Source organism: Lineus longissimus, chromosome 16 (genome assembly GCF_910592395.1).
Source record: "Lineus longissimus chromosome 16, tnLinLong1.2, whole genome shotgun sequence".
Taxonomy (NCBI): Eukaryota; Metazoa; Nemertea; class Pilidiophora; order Heteronemertea; family Lineidae; genus Lineus; species Lineus longissimus.
In genome coordinates this window covers 6,891,353-6,908,712 of record NC_088323.1, presented here as the reverse complement: position 1 = coordinate 6,908,712, position 17,360 = coordinate 6,891,353, and the positions used below count along the sequence as shown (strand labels likewise).

General features: G+C 40.4%; 1 protein-coding gene across 2 annotated transcripts; it reads left to right on the top strand.

Annotated features, from left to right (window-relative positions):
* Positions 1–56: 56 nt before the first annotated feature.
* LOC135500536 (uncharacterized protein C10orf67, mitochondrial-like) lies at positions 57–15,301 on the top strand. Of its 2 annotated transcripts, XM_064792057.1 has the most exons (15): positions 57–178; positions 996–1,208; positions 1,397–1,448; positions 1,799–1,873; positions 5,587–5,748; positions 6,422–6,557; positions 7,362–7,420; positions 7,759–7,824; positions 8,859–8,957; positions 10,515–10,780; positions 11,211–11,364; positions 11,932–12,003; positions 12,726–12,822; positions 13,250–13,325; positions 13,751–15,301. In XM_064792057.1, exons 1-15 carry the CDS (start codon positions 60–62, stop codon positions 13,839–13,841), a joined length of 1,737 nt encoding a protein of 578 aa, XP_064648127.1. In that variant the 5' UTR covers positions 57–59; the 3' UTR covers positions 13,842–15,301. The 2 variants fall into 2 exon arrangements, with proteins under 2 accessions (XP_064648127.1, XP_064648128.1); XM_064792058.1 differs by lacking the exon at positions 8,859–8,957.
* The last annotated feature ends 2,059 nt before the right edge of the window (positions 15,302–17,360 follow it).

Here is a 17,360-nt window from a genome sequence, read left to right as displayed (position 1 = left end):
GTTTACCAGGCCTGATTCGAATTTTAGTGGCATCCACCAACTTGTTTGTAGCAACAAACATGGCGTCCAGAGAGAGAGGGGTGCAGGGAGAAAGTGATTACCATGCTGAAGAACAGGCCCTTCAAGGCCGAATTATGGCCTTGCAGAAGCTTGGTAATGAAGACCAAGATATGTTCCGGTAATTAATCTAGTTTATACTAGCACTTAAATTGCAGCAGTAGCATCTGAAAATGGCATTGAGTTTGAAATTGAAGACCTGCTCTCACGTCACGAGTCGGCCGAGTATCTGTCACCTGCCTAGTGAAAAGCGAAGTGCCTGTGCTGCAGGCTGTGTACAGTCAGAGACAATGTCAGTGTCACCACACCTCACCTGTCAGTGTCACGATAATTGTGTTAAAAAGTGTGTCCTTTGCCATCACCATCAGAGTCCGACATCTGGTCATCAGACTCGAAGTTTATAGACGGTGTCTTGCTTGGACCATGCAGTCACTATTGCTATGACGTCAGTGTTTTGCAGGCATGATGTGACCTGATGTAAAAATGAACAATATTGACAAAGAGTAAAGACAAACCAGAGCCCAAACAAAACAAGTGCACAAACTCATCTGTCAGAAGGCCTAAGGCTAGGCTAACTTCGGACAATGGCTAATATTTATAAAGACTAGTAAATGCTTTTACTTTAAACTTCATGTACATTTACACTAGCCATCTCTGTAGAAAACTGTAGTAAAAGCATTCACTAGTCTTATATAAATATCAGCCAATACCTTCAAAATGATATCCATCTCAACTCTCTGTGAGTCTTTGAATTTTTAAAATTGGACCAGAAACAAGCATTTTAGAGGCATTTTTGTGCAAGTCAGAGCTGACCAAAGGACAAGATTTCTAAAGGAAAAACTGTCCGACCTTTTTGCATCCGCCCATTGGCATCGCTGTGGAATCCACTGCAGTTCCACTCTTTCAATAATTTGAAATCTTCGCATTTTATATTTCAGGCCTTCCTTTGCCGACCACCCAAAGATCGGATTCTTCAGCCAAGACAGAAACGTCCAAACGGAAAACACTGAGATAGTGGAAGTGAAAGAGTTAACAGAGGTCGTGCAGAGTTTATTACAAGACACTCAGGACTTAAAGCGAGACCTCCGCTTCACGAGACATTCCTTACAGTCGGATTATGAATCGAAAGTTCAACAAAAAGCTATTGATCTGTAAGTATTGATGGGTATGGTCAAGAATTAATAAAGACTTTATCAATTCTTAGTATAATGGAAAGTATGCAATACTTGCTACAAAATACAACTCGTGAGAGCATCTGGGGATCCATTACCATTAGTTAGTATTATCATGTTTCTGTACTAAATGAATCTCCTCAAACCTATAAATTTTCTTTTTGCAGATATTGCCGGATTAACGACAATGTCGCTGACCTGGAGAAGATCCATGAGGATGTAAGTACAGTGGTACTCCCCTCAGTGGACACCTCTCTATTCAGTACTCCCTTTCTATTAAGGACACCCTCTCTATAAGCGACACTAATTTTGGTCCCAAATGGATCATTTCCATTCAATTTGACCTCCATAATCAGGACACCTCTCTATTAAGGACAGCATTTGTCAGTCCAGAGGGTGTCCTTTATAGAGAGGTTTTACTGTAGGACATTATATAAGTCTGCAGGTTTGTAACTTGTGTTATCGAAGTACAACTGAAGGGCTTGGAGCTCACAGGACATAGTGCTATTTAAAAGGCCATCACCATTTGTTAGATATTTGAAATTTGTAATTCGCCCTTTTTTTTTCAGCGCGTGAATGTAATTAGGAGAGCATTCCGCCAACAACTTGCAGACGCATTGATCAGAGTGAACCAAACTCATGCAGTAAGTGAAAATCTCCTCTCCTAGCATTTCAATGCACGGTTTATTTGAATATGCAATCCCGATGTGACAAGTTAATTTCTCACGCACTGTTGCTTCATAAAAACATTGAGAGATTTCAACATTCCTGTTTCATCTGCTATTGAGCCTATGATTCAGTTAAATTTGTTTTAATTTAAGGATTGAAAGTAGGAATAAAGTCAATATCAGAAATGGAAGATAATAGCAAGAATAAATGAAGATTATTTATGAATAATCGCAAAAATAATTCATCACAAAAAAGAAAATCTAATCAATGATCAGTTACGGAGTTGTCAAAATGCTAGGTTAAAAGTACACAGAAGTTGGTTGCGAATATTTCCGCGTTTACAGTACATTGCTGAGAACTTTGGGTTGGGTATGCACCAGTGACAGGGAGCTTGGGATTCAAGGGTAAATAGTGCAAAGTGTGTGTTTGCTGTTACACGTACAACTGGTTTTTTCTCTTCTCTGCTAACCAATTTCAATTTCCGCCGAGTTTTTAAAAGCCATCGTAAGAGCCCTGCATATGAGCATTTTGCCACTCTGACCTGCGACAATTATCACTGCATTGAGAGAAAAGATTGCTTGTCTGCAGTTAAAATTGGAAATCGTTGGTTTTGATATACTAGTAGATCACAGGTCGCAGCAAACACTGATTCTTGTCTAAGGTATCAGCGATGACCACCGCAAGATTTTTATCCGATTCAATCGTGATTGCAGGTCGTGGCAACAAGAATTGTTAGTTTGCGAGGCGCTTAGACTTTTGCACCAGTTGCACTTTCAACCTGCGATGATTACCAAACCGTCATCATGATAATTTATTCCATAGCACCTGTTTTGTTGATTAATATTTTGTTTTGCTCTAACCCCACACAGCCCAAGGTATGTCGTCTTGTTTAATTTTGCTTGTCGCACCATTCCTTTGCTTGTTACATTCTACTCTCATGTTTAGGATGAGGATCAATGCGTTACAGTAATTGGATGCATCTGTCTTTACCATATCTAATGGCAAATTATATGGGTAACGCAACATTCTACTCTAAAGTTAAGGATGAGAATTTATCCATTATAGTAATTGGATACATCTGTCTTTATAATGGCAAATTATATTGGTAACGCAACATTCTACTCTAAAGTTTAGGATGAGTATCAATCCATTATAGTAATTGGTTGCATCCGTCTTTACCATATCTAATGGCAAATTATATGGGTAACGCAACATTCTACTCTAAAGTTTAGGATGAGGTTACCCCAATTGGATGGACTGTTGCCTGTTTGTGATATTTTCTGTCAGTGCTGTCCAGATCGTTTCAGAGGAAATGTGTGTTTTGAAATGTGGTGTGCCAGTGTTTTTGTACAATGTGGTTCTACTCAGTCTACTCTCTCATCTTTATCTTGTCTGTTGTTTCAGTTAATTTGTCTATTTGTTTATCTGTTAAATGTTTGCTGTTCAATTCATGTAAATTTATGATACTAATATCAAATTTGACAGTTGTTAAGATGTTGTTTTGAATTATGTGATGATACCAAGAAATCAATGGTGCTTGATTGTTGTGCATCTGACACTTGTAATTAAATGAAATAATGAAAATTGATAAAAAACTTGGTAATTTTGGCGGAAAACTCTGATTATGGAATTTGGTGAAACCTGCTGTCACCGTTAAACCTTCCTATTCCTGGTTTAGGCGACCACCTTCACTGTCTCGATCTTACCCCGCTGTAGAAGTAGAAAATGTCCCACAGGAAAAAGTGTCCGGCCCTATTGTATTCTGACCGATTATGGTATGCTTCTAATAGAATAATAGAGGCTGTGACTGTCAAAAGCTTAGAGATTAAGTGCATTAGAATCCTTTGCTCCCCGGACATTCTATCCTGGGACATTTCAAACTTCTACACCACCCATTTCCCAATAGCTGCACCTTTTGGTCAAAACGATTCCCCCACTCGGCAGACGCACTCCTCAGCCCGCAAATCACCAATATTTGTTTTTAATGCTAGGGCATCGATGAATATGTATGCCAAATATGGCAAGCCAAAGCGGAATTTATTCAAGACTTTAGAATTACCATTCAAGAAGTTAAATATAAGTTCAAGAAGGAAATATATGTTCAAGACTGAAATATGTTCAACCTTGAATCAAATGTTTTCAACCTTGAATAAAATATGTGCAACCTTGAATAAAATATGTTCAACCTTGAATAAAATATGTTCAACCTTGAATAAAATATGTCCAACCTTGAACAAAATATATTCAACCTTGAACAAAATATATTCAAGACTCACGTGACCATATTCAAGACGCACGTGACCACAAAATTGATGACGTAGTTGCTCATGTTTTGATGCTTTACGGACTTTCCCGAACCCGCGTCCGGACTTTCCCGAACCCATGGTACTTGTGTTGCGTTTCGGAGCTCGAATTGTTCGCACGAGGTTTTGACACATGGTTGTACACGTACTTAGCCGCCTACACCTGACATGTACTGTAATCCTACACATCATGACATGGATGCCGAGTGAATGTCAGAGTTGATACATGTTTCACAGACATATCAGGCAAATTATAGGTTCAAAATGCGCAATGCCTCTCACCTTTCATTCTTAAGGCCGACACCACTGTATCGGATTCTCGTTGTCTTTTGACATGTTTGAGTGTTTAGGCTATACAGGCAATCAATCATGTCGTGAAACAGAACGCATCAGAAGTACCACAGATTCTACACGCTCTACGTCATCAATTTTGTGGTCACGTGCGTCTTGAATATGGTCACGTGAGTCTTGAATATATTTTGTTCAAGGTTGAATATATTTTGTTCAAGGTTGAATATATTTTGTTCAAGGTTGAACATATTTTATTCAAGGTTGAACATATTTTATTCAAGGTTGAACATATTTTATTCAAGGTTGAAAACATTTGATTCAAGGTTGAACATATTTTAGTCTTGAACATATATTTCCTTCTTGAACTTATATTTAACTTCTTGAATGGTAATTCTAAAGTCTTGAATAAATTCCGCTTTGGCTTGCCATAGCCAAAGGTCGTAAACATCGATGAATATGTATGGGCCAAACGTCGTAAACTTTCCAATCAGTACCATCCTGCCTCAAGCTTTCCCAGCCAACTTGTACGCTCGGTCAGCAATACGTGATGCATGGCGTGAATCCCTATGAGGAATTTATGCACGAAAGTTAGGGTGTTCATTTACCCGCTTCAAATTTAAGTACATGTCTTGCTTCATAGGGCAATGATCTGCAGCCTAATAGAATTCCACCCACCGTTAACCCTTATCTTTGGTGGCCATTTTTTGGGCCACTGCCACCATGTGCGGACAACTGATACCAGTGATGAGCAGTGAAGCTTACTTTTATCGGAACTGTCCGAACTAATCAGAAGTGTCGCCATCTATACTATAAGAATGAAACTAGTTATCCCCGAGTGCTAGGAGCTAGGGAGTCAGATTGTTACAGTCGTCTAGTGATTAGTTTGCAGATTAAAGAACCTGGGTTGTGTTCGGTTCAGCGATAGCTATATTGCTCTTTCAAGCACGAATAGTTTCGATGTACTGCAAGATAGAAGTGACACCTATAGCCGACTTTGTGTAACTTGATCTGATCAACATGGCATCTGTCTATGGTCTCCCTTAATGACATTTCGAAAACTGCATACAGAAATGTTGTTTATTTTCATTTTACAGAAAGTTTTGAAGAATAAGTTACAGTCGGCGAATAAGAGGCACGGTGATGACGCTGGGAAGTTTGAGGAGAAATACGTGGAATTGCTGGCGCAGCTTCAGAGGAACGAGTCAACGATCGCCATGTTGGAGGCGCAGATTGACCAGTTGCAGGATCAGGGGGATGTAAGTGTACTTGGAGATAGACTTCAGGGGCAGATTTTTAGCTCACCTGACGAAAGTCAGCAGAGCTGGTAAAGTAACTATCGAGAATGGCGTCTGTCCCTCCATCCATCAACGGGTGGACGTTTTGTAACTGTAAGACCTGGTATCGGTCCCTTAATCCGTCAACGGGTGGACGTTTTGTAACTGTAAGACCTGGTGTCTGTATCTCCATCCGTCAACGGGTGGACGTTTTGTAACGGTAAGACCTGGTGTCTGTCACTCCATCCATCAACGGGTGGACGTTTTGTAACTGTAAGACCTGGTGTCTGTGTCCCTCCATCCGTCAACGGGTGGACGTTTTGTAACCGTACGACCTAGGCACTTCAAATCTGGCCATGAGGACGAACACCCATGGAAATGCCCCTGACAGAAAATTCCGACTTAAACTCTTCTCACCAGGGGACGCGTGGCGCTAAGCTTTAGAAAAACATTTTCTCTGTCATGTTGCTGCATGGAAAACGTGAGCAGGACGATCGTGCATATCCAAATATCTTTGTCGTAACCAAGTCAGTTTGTTCGTCATGTGCTATTGACCCTGAAAACAATGTTTTCTTTTCACCATATTTTCTCTGTTGTGTGCGCCTCTGGGAGAGGTTCTCAGTCGTAAAGCAAAATTGTGTTCGATTATTTTCAGCCGGGTCCGTCGGAAGCTGAAGAGGCGCTGACGCAGGAATTGGAAGACATCAGTCTCAAAGCTAAGAAGATGCAGAAGAAGATCGATCGGTTGGAAGAGGCGCTAGAAATCAAAGAAGACGAGATACAGCAGAAAAGTATGTGAAAATATTGAGTTGTGTGTTTGTGTTTGTGTGTAGACATCAGAGAAGTGGAGGCTCTGGATAACTCACTGGCCCTTCTCCCTCCAAGAAGTCCATCAGTGCCACCAGTCCCCACCGTGTCCTGGCTCCTGCCTTCGGTTGTGTGGCCAACTGTCTGCGGGTCCCTCGCAGGTGACACTTGGCACGGTCTCCTCTCTCTGTGTCCCGCTCTCTCCAGCATCCTGTCTAGAGACCATGTAGACCTTGAGTCCAGCTCCACCTGGTGTAGCCGGTGCTGCAAGCAGTTGCTGACGTCCCTTGGCGTTGGGTCCAGGTCCCGAAGATCTCGGCACTGCCTGCTAGTTTGTCAGCCTTTCCGTTGAAGGTGATGCCTGCATGGCCAGGAACGTTGAGAGCTGAAGGTCAAGTAGGGCATTACGAGCTCTATATACAATATGGGGTGATTATAATCGAAGTAGGAGGAAACCGGAGACTCTGGAGGAAACCTACGCTGGCGACTAGAGTCTCCCTCTCTGTCACATGAGTGTGCCGAGACTGACTGGGAATTGAACCCGGGACCTCAGAGGTGACGGTGTTTCCACTGTGCCACTCCGACAGCCCCTTTATGATGGTTCATCTTTGTCAAAGATTTCATGCCCAAACATTTGCTGTGAACTTGGAGCATTTGAGCATCTCGGGTACTGCAGGAAAATTGATGTTAGGTAGTAGCTACTAGGTACATTTCAACTAACTCTAAGGTTAGAATTGACGTCACTTTAACGTGGCAGTGTTCTAAAGTACGGAATTGCATCTTTTCAGCGGCTGAACTGACCTCTTTAACAGACAAGTTTGAAAAGGAAGCGGCGTTGGCAATGAAGGTAGGTAACAAAACCAGTCATTCTAAAAATTACAGATGAAGGATTTCGCCGTGTAAAGAATTGAAACGGAACTTGAGGCATTGGGGTCCGAGTCCAAGCCAAGGTTTTGGCCAACATTTTAGCTCCACATTTTGCACAATCCCAAGCGGTTACGGTTATCTAACCGAGCATCGGAAGTGTGGAACAATTATTGGGGGCAGAAGTCATAAAAGAACATGATTTTGGTCGAAAAATTTCACCAAGTGTCATCTTGCCCCCCTGGAAGCCTTCCCCCCTGAACAAAAAGCTAGCTCCGCCCCCGATAACGAGGTTTACATCGAGCTATTTGTGCCTTTCAGCTGCGTCAAGAGAATGAAGAAATGAAAGACTCAATAGAGCAAGACAAGGCCACACAGAAGCGACAAGTAAGAATATTTTTATCGACTCTTCCTTTAATGAAATGAACGAGTTTTTAATACAGTGTAGCTGATTCCTGTAACCTCTCAATTCCTTTAATGTTAAAGGCCTACGCTGTTCATAAAAAATTTGAAATAAGTAATTGAATTTTTTTAAATTTCATATTGGGGAAATACATGCTGAATATAAATTTCAGCATTGCCGTCTGCTGATGCAATGCACTATGATACATGATGCAATGCACAGCGTTACATCTTTGCCGCAAATGACGTTTTAGTACGCTGTTGTCAACCAAATAACGCTGGTTAATAAGTGGTTAAAGTGGATTTTATCTTTAATATTTGACATTGATGTGGCAGTTTGTTTCTCAGTGTTGCTAGCCATCTAAGAGGAAACTCTTAGCATCAGTAAGTAAGCGATTTTCTTCATTAAAGAACATTCGAATCGGTTGAATGAAATTTTATTAAAAATTTTTGGACGATAACCTTTATTTTGACACTTTTCACGTATCATTATTTGTGTGTCGTATGAATTTTAAAAAATTGAGATATTGCTTATTTCGCATCCATTTAAATTTTAATCACATTTTTTTCGATTTGAGATGAAATTTTCTTTTTAAATTGAGATTTTGATTAAGATGATCTTCACTTTTCACTTCACAATCTAGTCTGGTATCGTCAGCCTTGATATCCAACGTGAATGCAATGTCCTCTCACCGTGTTAGATATTTTCACTCATTCTCCTTGCGTTGGACTGGAACTCTAATGACTGTGTTCCGACTCCGCTTGCATTGGCAGCCATTGCCACGAATGACAGAGACTTGGCCATGTCATTATAGCGTAGCGGGGTATCACCACCTGCATCACCGCTGTTCTGACTCCTAAAGAAATCAGGCGTTCATGTTTTAGTGCAACTAGTCATCTATCCGAAATTAAACATTTGTCAAAAATGAGACAATTCCTTTTACTCTCCATCTCCAGCTTCTCTCTTCCATTTCTAACTCTGCCCTCCTCTCCTCTCCTTCGACTAATGATGAATATAGGTACAATTCTCTTTACCGCAACCGTCCCCGGACAATGTGTCGGTTAGTAGTTATGAAAACCTCGGCCCGGAGCAGCAGGAGGCCGAGAATGACAAGTTGGTAAGAGCAAGGCATGAATTCTATTAGGAGATGAATGAACCATCATAACATGATAAGCTCACCACAAAAATACTGTGTCGACGCAGTTAAGCCAGTGGAAGCATGCCTGTACAAAAGGACTGTCTTACATGTTATTAGCCTATGTGTGACAGACCTAAATCAATCGGCTTAAAGGCGTTGGTACAGTATTTATGTTCGAGAAGATAAGTAACTTGGTCTAAGGCATCACTGCAGTATATTTAGGCCAGATGGCAAATCATCGGAACACGATTAGTCAAAATTGGGCGACCTTTTTGCAGGAGTTCAATTGGTACAGTTTTGTTCCGATTGGAAACGATTCGATGATGTATTTGATGGTTCATCTCTCCTGGTCGTCCTTCACATGCTCAGTCCTTGCTGCCAATCTGTAAACCTATTCAGCTTATAGTACAATGCTTTGTAGTCAGGTCGCTCTGTGTTTGACACGTCACGCTGTTCACGTTTTCATCACAAGCTCACGTGTACAATGTGTAAGTTCACATGTATAGTGTGTAAGTTCACATGTATAATGTGTAAGTTCACATGTATAATGTGTAAGTTCACATGTATAATGTGTAAGTTCACATGTATAATGTCAATAATAATGTGAAAGTTCACATATATAATGTGAAAGTTCACGTGTATAATCTGAAAGTTCACGTGTATAATCTGAAAGTTCACAGTGTACTGTGACACTTCACGTGTATAATGTGAGAGTTCACGTGTATAATGTGAAAGTTCATGTGTATAATGTGGAAGTTCACATGTATAGTGTGTAAGTTCACATGTATAATGTGTCACTACACATGTATAATGTGAAAGTTCACATGTATAATGTGAAAGTTCACGTGCATAATGTGTATGTTCACATGTATGATGTGTAAGTTCACTTGTATAATGTGTAACGTCACATGTATAATATGCAACGGCACTGCATGCTCTTTGCAGAATATGTCATTGTGATATTCTGCAGTGAATCTGTACATCACATCGCACTACTGTACAATTCGAAATGTTGTAACTCTGTTGCATGCATATATCTTAACTTCAGATACTTTGTTTACATATAGCCGATGCACAGAGGATTACATATAGTATATAGCCCATGTGCAGAGGAGTGATTGTTTTATTGCCTGTTGGAGTGATAATTCTGCAACCAAACTCTCTTGTTTACAAGATCTTCAAGGCGCCCTATCTCCAAACCTCTTTCTTCATGCACAGTTTCGGGAGAAAGATGGGAAATTTACTGTCGGCTGTGGTCCACGATCTATCACAATTTGGCTGCATTTTTTATCATAAAACTTTTACTGCAGTCCCGAATGCTCGGACAGATCAGTCATTATATAGGCAATGCCACAGTTTGGTTAATTCCAAAATATAAGATATGGCTCCTATTGCATTTTACGATGAAAGTCTTTTCTTAATAGTCATTTTCAGGACGCGTCAGAAGCCGCCCTTACTTATCAAAAGTGCGCTGCGTAATTCTTAATCGCACAAATCTATCTACAAATATTATAACCAATCAAATGGCTTTTCCAGATGGAAGGCCAGCGTCTCGCACACGAGAAAGAACTCGACGAGAAGATGAAGTCGATGAAAGACGAAATCATCGCTACAGCAAACAGGGAGACCGAGATGCTGCTTCAGGACGAGCGGGAGCGGTACACAAGGCTGATGGAACAGAAACGCGCCCTCGATGAGACGTTAGCAAAGGAACGAGCGGCAAACGCGGAGAAGAGCCTCGAGATGTTAGATATGGAAAAAATGCGGCGAAGTGAGCTGAGGCTTCAGGCGGAGGTGCTCAGGTAGGTGCCACCTTTCAGGGATCTGACCCTCTGAAAAATGTTTCGCCTATTCTCGGTAGCTCCTCGACCAGGCAGCAAGGCTTTGGAATGAGCATGGTGTTGACAATCAAACGTGGAGGTGATTTTCTCCAGGGAGTATTCCTCCTCTAAAGCAGGATGAGCGTTTATGCGTGCCACTACGGTTATGCGCCAATTGGCCTAATGAATCCGACTCTGGCAAGGGCATGGGCTAAAAACCCACCTGTTCAGACAATACTTTTGAAACACCACGTTAGAGCAATTCTTGGTAATTAGAATGTAAATTTCAATTCAATTCAATATTTATATGCCATTGAAAACATTCAAATCTTTGCGGTGTTTTTTTGGAGAAAGACTTCTTGCTTAGATTAGGGTAGAAAAAGTAGCTATTAAATTTGATTTCTTATCGCAGATTAAAGCGAGAAATCGACAAAGTCAACCGAACGTGGGAAAAGAAGTTTGCAATTTTACAACAAAGTTTACACGCACTTAAAGATGAGAGCTTCTTACGCCAGACACTTCAACGACAAGCGGCCCAGCTTCACCAGGCGTCCATTACCTATGCTGTAAGTATTCCTTGAACATGCAGGGAGCTTCATAGCCTAGTGGCTAACACTGCTGGCTGCCACGCAATAGGGCCCGGATTCGATCCCAGGGAGAACCCAGGATTGTATTTCTGGATGAACCAGCGTGGCTTTCAAGGAACGAAAATTCCTGGCTCTTCACAGTCCTTCAAATGAGACTTAAAACCGAGGTTTTTTGTGTCTGGTGTCTATGCCAGGGCAGGTTAAAGCCCCACCGAGTGAGAAACATGAGTAGCTTGCGTGGACTCAACCTCTCGCCGAAGTCGGATTCACATTGATTTTTACCCACGCCACAGTATGGGCTGGGTATGGTGGACTTGACTAGGATGACTTCTAGTGTTGGAAGCATGCAGGACGTTGAGATACTGTCTCATATACTAGAGAGGATATGTTGCCCCCATCCCGTTGAGGTAGGATGGTTGACTACATACATGTAGTCAATTGACATCCGAGTCAACCATGTACATGTACATGTACATTATGCCTCTCTGAATTCAGAGGAAAATTTTAAAAACAAACAATATTGACGATTCACGCTTTTATTTCCAGACTGACACTCCTTTGGGTATTCTGCCAGCTGCTAATAAACATTCGTCCACTTCTGTACCCAGGAAACCACTGGTAAGTCCATGGAATAGTTATCTAGAGTCCATTTTGGACACATGGGACACTTGGGCGTGGGATTTACCTGGCCAGGAGGATAATGTGCCAACTTGACACCAGTCGCCGCCACTGGTAGTATTACACCGACGCCGTTCTCTGATAACGATTTTCCCCAGTGTTGGAAGGCAGTTTGGGGTTCTGACTTGCGAATTTCTGGCAGGCCTGAGTTTACACCCCATTCTAGTACATTGTTTATTGCAGTTCAAACAGTTTTCATAAATCCTGTTTGGAGAAGTTGCGGTCCTGCTGGAAGCCGTTTTTGTACAAAAAAACCTTGTCCCCTGTACCAGGAATTACGAAATAGATTCTGGCCAAAGGACACGAAGGTCGAAGAAAAGCTGTGGGGAACACAGCCGGACCTTCGGGCGACAAGCCGCTTCATCTCCGCCACAGGACTGAGGTTATAGTACTTAGGCAGGTTGAACGCTGAAGAAGAAGAAGTACAAAAAACCAATATATCTTATGCCCAAGTTGGCCCTTCAAAGCAGAGGTTCCTTGTATCTAATGCATGGACTTTACCTCAGAGTCAAGCCACAGAGGACTTGAAAACGACACGCCGGTCATCTCTGCCACAGGACCAAAGATTTACCAGAAGGCAGAATGCAGTTGTAGCAAAAAAAGAAGAGTTCTGTTTGCAGTCTTCTCAGAGAAATTTATGAGATATTTAAATTTTCTTTCAGCCGAATATTCCACCGAAGTCAACTGCTGAGAAGGATTACATGTCATACACAGTGTCGGCCCCTAGTGGACGCGGGACAGGACTTTTCTCGCTCGACGGTGAGTAAATAGACAGTTTTCCCAGGGGTGGGGTGTGGGTGGGATGAGGTATTCAACAATTCAAAAAGTTTATTCTTATTCGGGTTTCGTGGGTACTGACCTTGCAGTGGTGCGTCTGCTTGTGTGTCCCTGTGACCCTAAGGGCTATGCTGGCGGGACCCCCAGCTCCTGGAAGGTCCAACCCTGCCTGACAGGTCTTAGGCAAGGGTCCCGACCAGTTGGATCTGAGTGATGGTGATGATGCTTCAAGGAGGAAGCCCCTCCACATTTACCACGCGGCTATGGGCCGAAATCTCAATCCGTCATTACATAAAGTTACAGAAACAAGAACCAGGCCTATTTTCGCACTTTTGATGCTTAAACCATCATGTTGCAGTTGAAGAAGTTAGTTGTATTCCCAATGATTATCTTACGCTCTTTTCTTCAGAAAACCAAGTGATGTCAGATGACAATGAGGAGGACATCCCAGAGGGCACTGTACCACTTCCAACACCACCAACAAGGTATGAAACATCTTGATCAAATATCTCATAGTCTGCTCCAAGGTGTTGAGAAGTGTTACACATCGCTTTCATTTTCACAAACTCTCTTGGATTTTCGTCAAACCTACCTCAAATGAATCTTTGCGTCATGTCTCCCGGCCTAACTTTATACCGTCCATGACTGCTCCAGAAAATGAGGCCTCCGTGCAAGATATGTTCCACCTGCTGAGTGAATATGCTGCGACATGGCGCGTCATGAGATGACGTACTGGCAACAAAACGTCTAAAATTTGTGCTACCTCATGCGATCTCTTCAATAGCGCCAAACCCTTGTACTATTAAAGTGTGTGTGGCAAAATTACCTATGCTGGAATCTCGGGCCATTTTCTGGAGCAGTTGTTTTAATCAGTGTTCCTCATTAACATTTTCCGAACGTCTCCTTTCAGGACCATGACCGAATGCGGTGAAGTAGCGAGTCGACCATCAACGAGTTCGAAATCTCACGTCGTCGTTCTACCATCCGTACACGCTCAATAACATTGCGATCAAAGACACTATGGACTCTTCAATTGGACTATGACTCTTCAATTGGACTATGACTCTTCAATTGGACTATGACTCTTCAATTGGACTACGACTCTTCAATTGGACTATGACTCTTCAATTGGACTATAACTCTTCATTGCACGAAAGTCCAGGAACGAATGCCATACTTTATGCTTGTTCCTAGTCCTATTGACAAATTCCAACGCGCAGTTTGTGGATATCCGGTTTGTTAAATTCTCAGTCTCAGGATGCGTTGAGTGTTCATGACAGAGGGATTGACCTTTTATTGATGTTGATGTTGAGAGAACTGGATTGCTGCAGTTTCTTCTAATACAGACACTTCGTTGTACAACACAAGGCTTGGAGTAAAACATTGTCCAGAAACGCCCAGATGGGTCAGTTTTAAATTTTTCTATGTGCTGTTGAAATCTTTGTTCTGAAGTTGTTCTGGGATTCAAAGTTTACAACATTGAATCTTGGTTTGGCGCGATTCTTAATCTAGAGTTGATCTCGCACATCTTGTGTTAACCCTGTATAAAATCATTCCGTCCATAATGTGTACTGTAAAGTCAGTCGGGTACCGTCACAGGTTATAAAGAGGTATTGCACCTCTCTTCTTACGGAATAATTATATGGATTTGAATATAATTTACTTCAGAAGAGATGCGAGAAAGTCATGACCGCCCCTGGCTGATTTTACAGTACTTTTTATACAATTTAAAAAGTTTATATTGTGATAAGTTTGTATGAATTCATTCTATCCTAGTACAGTAAAGTTAGTCAGGTGCCATCACAATTTTAGGTGGTTTATCACCTCCCTTTTAAATGGAATAGTTACGGATAAGAATATATACCAGTATTACAAAAAAAACGCTAGAAGGATATGACAGTTCCTAGCTGATTATACAATACCATCTAATACACATGTTAAAATATTGATATTTTCTATGTAATCATTCCGCCCATCAACTGTAAACTCAGTCAGGTCCACCTTCTAATAATGTAATGATATGGATCAGCTCCTGACTGGTTTTACAGTACAGTACTATTCACTCAAAAGGTTGTTTGGGAACTGCTGTAAACCGGTAAATGCAAAAATATGTGGATGCTTAAGCCTACATTTTCTGTGGGTTAATTTTCTGTTCTTCGAGTGATTCTAAATGTTTTATGACATAGTTCAGAAAGAGCATTAACATTTAAAAACAATTTTGATGCTCTTTCCAAGCCATCATTAAGCTGGCATTCCTCACCTTTTAAAAAGTGTGGAAAACCAGCTAAATAATGACAAAAAGAGAATTTCATAAACAATGATATTTCAACAAACAATAGTTGAAATATCTTTGTTTATAAAACATGACTTTCTGATATATTTGTACATACATGTAAATTGAATTTCATTCGTAAAGTTATTCAATTTTGAATTGTAAATAAATACATTTTCATAAATTTAATCCACTACTTCTTACATTTTCTGACATTCATTGAACTAACCTCACCTCAAAAAATATTCTTTGCTTCAAATCTTATAATTTTTCTGAGATTATGGTAAAGTAATGCGATATGATGCAAAAATGTGTTATATTTTGAGTAGAGTTAATTAAAAGGCCTTTTATCTTACTGAGCCTGGTGCCCTAACCAAGGATTTCATACAGAGTCGGTTCTAACCAACATTCTCCTTTACGCAGGACGGGAACTCTTATCAATGATGACATTCCGTCTAATGCTCTGCGTGATTATAGGACAACAGGAACCCAAGCAATTCTCAGGATACATATGACTCGGAACACCCTGTAACAGTCGAGGGACACCGAAATCGAAGACCTCGTACACCCCTGTCAAAACATACCGAAAGTTGTCACAAAGAAGCCAGTACAGTGCTCCTTGAAAAAGTTCTTAAGCTGAAATAGGTGTGCTGCCCTCTATTGGTCATTCAAGGAACTAAATTTTAATCGCGTCTGATCGGAACGAAACCTCCGCCATTGGTATTTTTGTGCTCCAAATAGCCTACGTAACGAATTTCAACCCGATAAACTCTTGGGAACATGGTTTTCTAGCACCCCTCCAAATTTCACCACTTTTTCCTCCTCAAAATCCTAAACTACTGATTTTACCTTGGATCCAGGTCAAACATATTTTTAGATGTACACAAATGCATATGGCTTAAAATGCCTAAGACCTAGGGTCCAGGCTGTTTTTGCAATTTTTGGCCATTTTGAGAGGGGGTCAGCATCCGCTAACGGTAGATGATATCGAGCTGAAAATTCATATCAGCCAAGATTGACATATGAACAGATGATTGTTGAAACGAAATTTTGATATCATGGCCAGTTTCATGATAATTCTCAAAATATCGCGAAACGCTATTTCACCCTACCATCAAAAGTATCAAAAATAAAATTTCAATTTCTGGTATAATGGATCAGCATGGTAACCCCTAACCCAAAAACAAGATTTCTGGGCAAAAATATCATTAACCCACTGATTACCAAGAAGTTTAAATGTTGAGAAATGACCCAAATATCACAAATATCAAATGCAATTTGCTGATATTTCTAAAAAAAATTGAAAGAGTATGACTAGAGTCACCTAGAAAATCCAAAAATATAAAGAATTTTCTGACATTGGATGAATATCATTAGTTTTTCACTAAAAATCATATTATGTAATAACTGATATCAAATCATCATCAAAATTAAACAAAAACACCATAGTTGCATTTCTTATGGTGCAAACATTATGCAAACCAAAATTCAGCTCAAAATTCCTATTCCTTCACTGTTTTCCAGATTTTGGCCAAAAAACATCAAAAATCTTGCTCTTGAGTGAAAAAGTGGCCTTGGATCCAGGTTTAGCAGGTTGTTAATGTACACACATACATAAGGCTTAAGGTCACCTAAAGCTTGGGATCCAGGTATTTTTGAAGTGGTCAGCATCCGCTAACGGTAGATGATATTGAGCTGAAAATTTTTGTCAGCCAAGATTAATACATAAACTGATGAGTGTTCAAGTGAAATTTTGATATTGTCACTAGTTTCATGATAATTCTCAAAATATCGCGAAATGCTATTTTTTACCTATCATCAAAAGTATCAAAAATTAACAATTTTTTTCTGGTATAATGGATCAGTAAAGTAAGACCAAACACAGAATCAAGATTTCTGGACAAAAATATCATTAACCCTCTGATTACCAAGAAGTTTAAATGTTAAGAAATGACCCAAATATCACAAATATCAAATGTAATTTGCTGATATTTCTAAAAAAAACTTGAAAGAGTATCACTAGAGTCAACTAGAAAATCCAAAAATATAAAGAATTACCTGACATTGGATGAATATCATTAGTTTTTCACTAAAAATCATATTATGTAATAACTGATATCAAATCATCATCAAAATTAAACAAAAACACCATAGATGCATTTCTTATGGTGCAAACATTATGCAAACCAAAATTCAGCTCAAAATTCCTATTCCTTCACTGTTTTCCAGACTTTGGCCAAAAAACATC

What these genes read in the sequence shown, in the direction of transcription:
- LOC135500536 (XM_064792057.1), top strand. Translation starts at nt 60, where the DNA reads ATGGCGTCCAGAGAGAGAGGGGTGCAGGGAGAAAGTGATTACCATGCT. An exon ending in AGTTGCAGGATCAGGGGGAT is followed by an intron (nt 5,749 to 6,421) that starts GTAAGTGTACTT and finishes GATTATTTTCAG; the next exon opens with CCGGGTCCGTCGGAAGCTGA. An exon ending in AGGCGTCCATTACCTATGCT is followed by an intron (nt 11,365 to 11,931) that starts GTAAGTATTCCT and finishes TTTTATTTCCAG; the next exon opens with ACTGACACTCCTTTGGGTAT.